The sequence below is a fragment of the Brassica napus genome, chromosome C5, assembly GCF_020379485.1.
Source record: "Brassica napus cultivar Da-Ae chromosome C5, Da-Ae, whole genome shotgun sequence".
Taxonomy (NCBI): Eukaryota; Viridiplantae; Streptophyta; class Magnoliopsida; order Brassicales; family Brassicaceae; genus Brassica; species Brassica napus.
Genome location: NC_063448.1, coordinates 11840718 through 11843752, shown reverse-complemented (window position 1 = coordinate 11843752; position 3035 = coordinate 11840718). Strand labels below are relative to the sequence as shown.

General features: G+C 33.7%; 1 protein-coding gene across 1 annotated transcript; it reads left to right on the top strand.

Annotated features, from left to right (window-relative positions):
* The first annotated feature begins 550 nt into the window (after positions 1–550).
* On the top strand, positions 551–1249 carry LOC125587082. The gene has a single exon (XM_048757219.1). The coding sequence runs from the start codon at positions 551–553 to the stop codon at positions 1247–1249; it is 699 nt and encodes a 232-aa protein (XP_048613176.1).
* The last annotated feature ends 1786 nt before the right edge of the window (positions 1250–3035 follow it).

Here is a 3035-nt window from a genome sequence, read left to right as displayed (position 1 = left end):
ATAATAAATTGCTTGAATAAATCAAATCTTCCTGATTTATTTTTTTTAAGTCACAATAATTTCTGATTTGATTATTTTTCGAAAAAAAAAAATAATAATAAATATATGGTATATTTTTCGAAAACCCTAACCTGATTTCATGATTGAATTGGTTTGCTTGATTGCATATTGTTTGCATACTAATATTGCATACTGAACATGAAATCTCGACTGTTAGGGATATAGATCATTCATAGTTTTCAAGAAATATGATCTGAACTGAAAAAAAAATCATTATACTAAATGATCCGATCCAATGGGATGAAGAAAATATGGAACATTTTCCTGATCATTTAAGATATAATCCCTAAAGGCCTTGAAACCTTGTGTTTGAAATAAGAGGACCTTAAATCTGAAAAATACATTGATCCACACCTTAAACAGTATGGTTTTAAGAAAATGCATCATTTAGAAAAAAAAATTATTTTGGTCCGTGTGTGGCATTGATATGAAGCATGAAAAATTTCAAAAAGATTACTTGATTAAGACCTGTTTTGAATAATGATTTCAGATGTCGAGTTTCATACCCTCAGATTACAAAGCCCTTGATCTCTCTGGAGATAATTATCTTGATTGGGCTATAAACACTTCAGCCGTCTTGAAGTCTAGAGGACTTGGGAAGTGCATCAAGTATGGCAATGACACCCTTGCGTGTGAAAGACACAGAGCCATAATGATTATGCGACACCATCTCTGTGAGGACCTAAGAGACGAGTTTGGATATGTTAATGATCCTCATAATCTCTGGTCATTTTTGAATTCTAGATTCTGTGAGCCATTGTTGCACGAATCCAAGAAAAAATGGGAAGCTCTAAGGTTCCAGGATTATGAATCCGTGGACAATTATCACTCTGATCTTATGAGAATCACCTATAGTCTTAGACTATGTGGTGAATTGGTAACAAACGAGGATTTGTTAAACAAAACTCGTGACACATTCCATTCAGAGGAAGTGTTGTTATCACATCAGGCCAAAGGTTTCACCACCTATTATGACATGTTCTCATATTTATTAGACATTGAGCAAAAGAAGCAGAAAAGGATGGATAACATCAGACGGTTTAATGACATCATGGAGATATATTATGAAGTACTAGACAGTGAGATGAAAATCCCTGAAGCTAATAAAGCCACATTTGATAAGAAGAGATCTGAGGAGGATTCCGAGTGGACACTCATGGACCATGAGGTCGGATTATACATTGAATAATTTTCCGACATTCTGATTTTATGTTTTCATATCTGATTTGATTTATTTGTTATTCATTTATGTTATTGAAATAATAAAAACGATTTTGTTTTTATATATTATCTTGCTTGGTCTTGCTTGATGATTCTTGATTAAATAACAAATAAAACCTTAATAAAAGGATAATCAGTCCACTGATAGTTGATTTCATGCATGGTTTAACTTTACCTTGATTGTATAGGTTTAACTTTACCTTCCTGCAATCACATAAAATCAATTGTTGGGTGTAGACTAATGAGTCAGTTCACTGATAGATTGATTTCTCGCATAGATTTAACTTCATCTTGATTGTATAGGTTCAACTTTACCTTCCTACAATCACTTGAAATCAATTAATTGGTACTGACAATGGCAAAAGACACGACATTATTCAGACCCATTGAGTTATAAAGAAAAAAAAAATTTCAATGTTTTCTACATTGAACCAGTGAGCAAAGAAAATACGATTCCTTTCAGATTTTTGAAAAATCGCCTAAAAGCATTATGAATGCCTATACCCATATTTTCTACTGATTTATTCTATGCTAAGGATCAGTATGAAAGAGGCATAAAGCCATGGTAACCAGTATGGTTCACCACGAAATAAACACTTATGGCATGACCAGATTAGCCATCTTGATCCAAAACATGATGAAAAATTAATTAAGGCACAAAAGTGATCCCATAAAATCTCACAATGTGTTATAAGTACACAAAAGGGAAAATCACTAAAATAATTAAGGCTCCACTGTCCTAAGCACTACGAAATTATGAGTATGTTCATGAGGGGGAGAGAGGACTAAAACCCACAGTCCATGATCATATCATAAATTCGGATTCCATGGTTTACAACCATAATATACACGGCTGGAAAGCTTTAAAGCTCTCACTAATGGTACATCACCCACGTCCAGCCTAAAGCTTAAGGACATTATGTATATAAATATTGATTTACATCAGGCCATACATGTAAGCATAGACATTCCCACCTCTGAATGATTAAGGGTCATAAACCAGACATATACACAAACCATCTTAAGAAAATACGAATATTCCACCACATATATGTGTGCCATTTAAGATGGAACCTCAGATGAGGATTGGGAATATATATTAGATAAATAAGACTTCCTCCACGAAACTATAATGTATCTTGTGCCAAACATGGATGATTTAATCAAGTGGCCAAGAACACAGATTACAAAAGATAGTAATCTGATTATCCAACTTTGAAAGGAGAAAGTTATCAGGCTGATAAAGAGTAAAGAGTAAAAGAGAAATATAATGGTATCAACCATAGTTGTCTTGGCAAGATCCTCAGACCAAAGATTATGATCTAGACGTTCTAAAAGAATATGATCAAAAGATATAAAAGCTAGCAGAAATATATGCCAGACACACTGACCCGAAAAGAAAAAAATGACTATGTCATACCAGCTTAAGCACCACGAATTTGATGTCTAAGAGACACAATCAAGTTGCTACAATGTCTATTAGAGATAGACAAATAAGTTCCAAATAATAAGGAACCTCGGAAAGTAATGAAAGGTGCTCAGAATCGTACAAATCCGAGTTCATAAGAGAAACCAGTTCAGACAGAGAAATAAGGTTGCGCAACCACACATCTAAGGTACCAGACCATGTAGTTTGGGACGCCAAACTGCAAGGTATAAAGGTCTTGGATAATAAGATCTCAAAATCTAATTAGATCATGTCTGGAACAGTATGAAACTAAAGATAAAAAGTGTTAACACCAAAGATGTATTTA

Coding starts and splice junctions, on each gene's coding strand:
- LOC125587082 (XM_048757219.1), top strand. CDS start 551: ATGTCGAGTTTCATACCCTCAGATTACAAAGCCCTTGATCTCTCTGGA.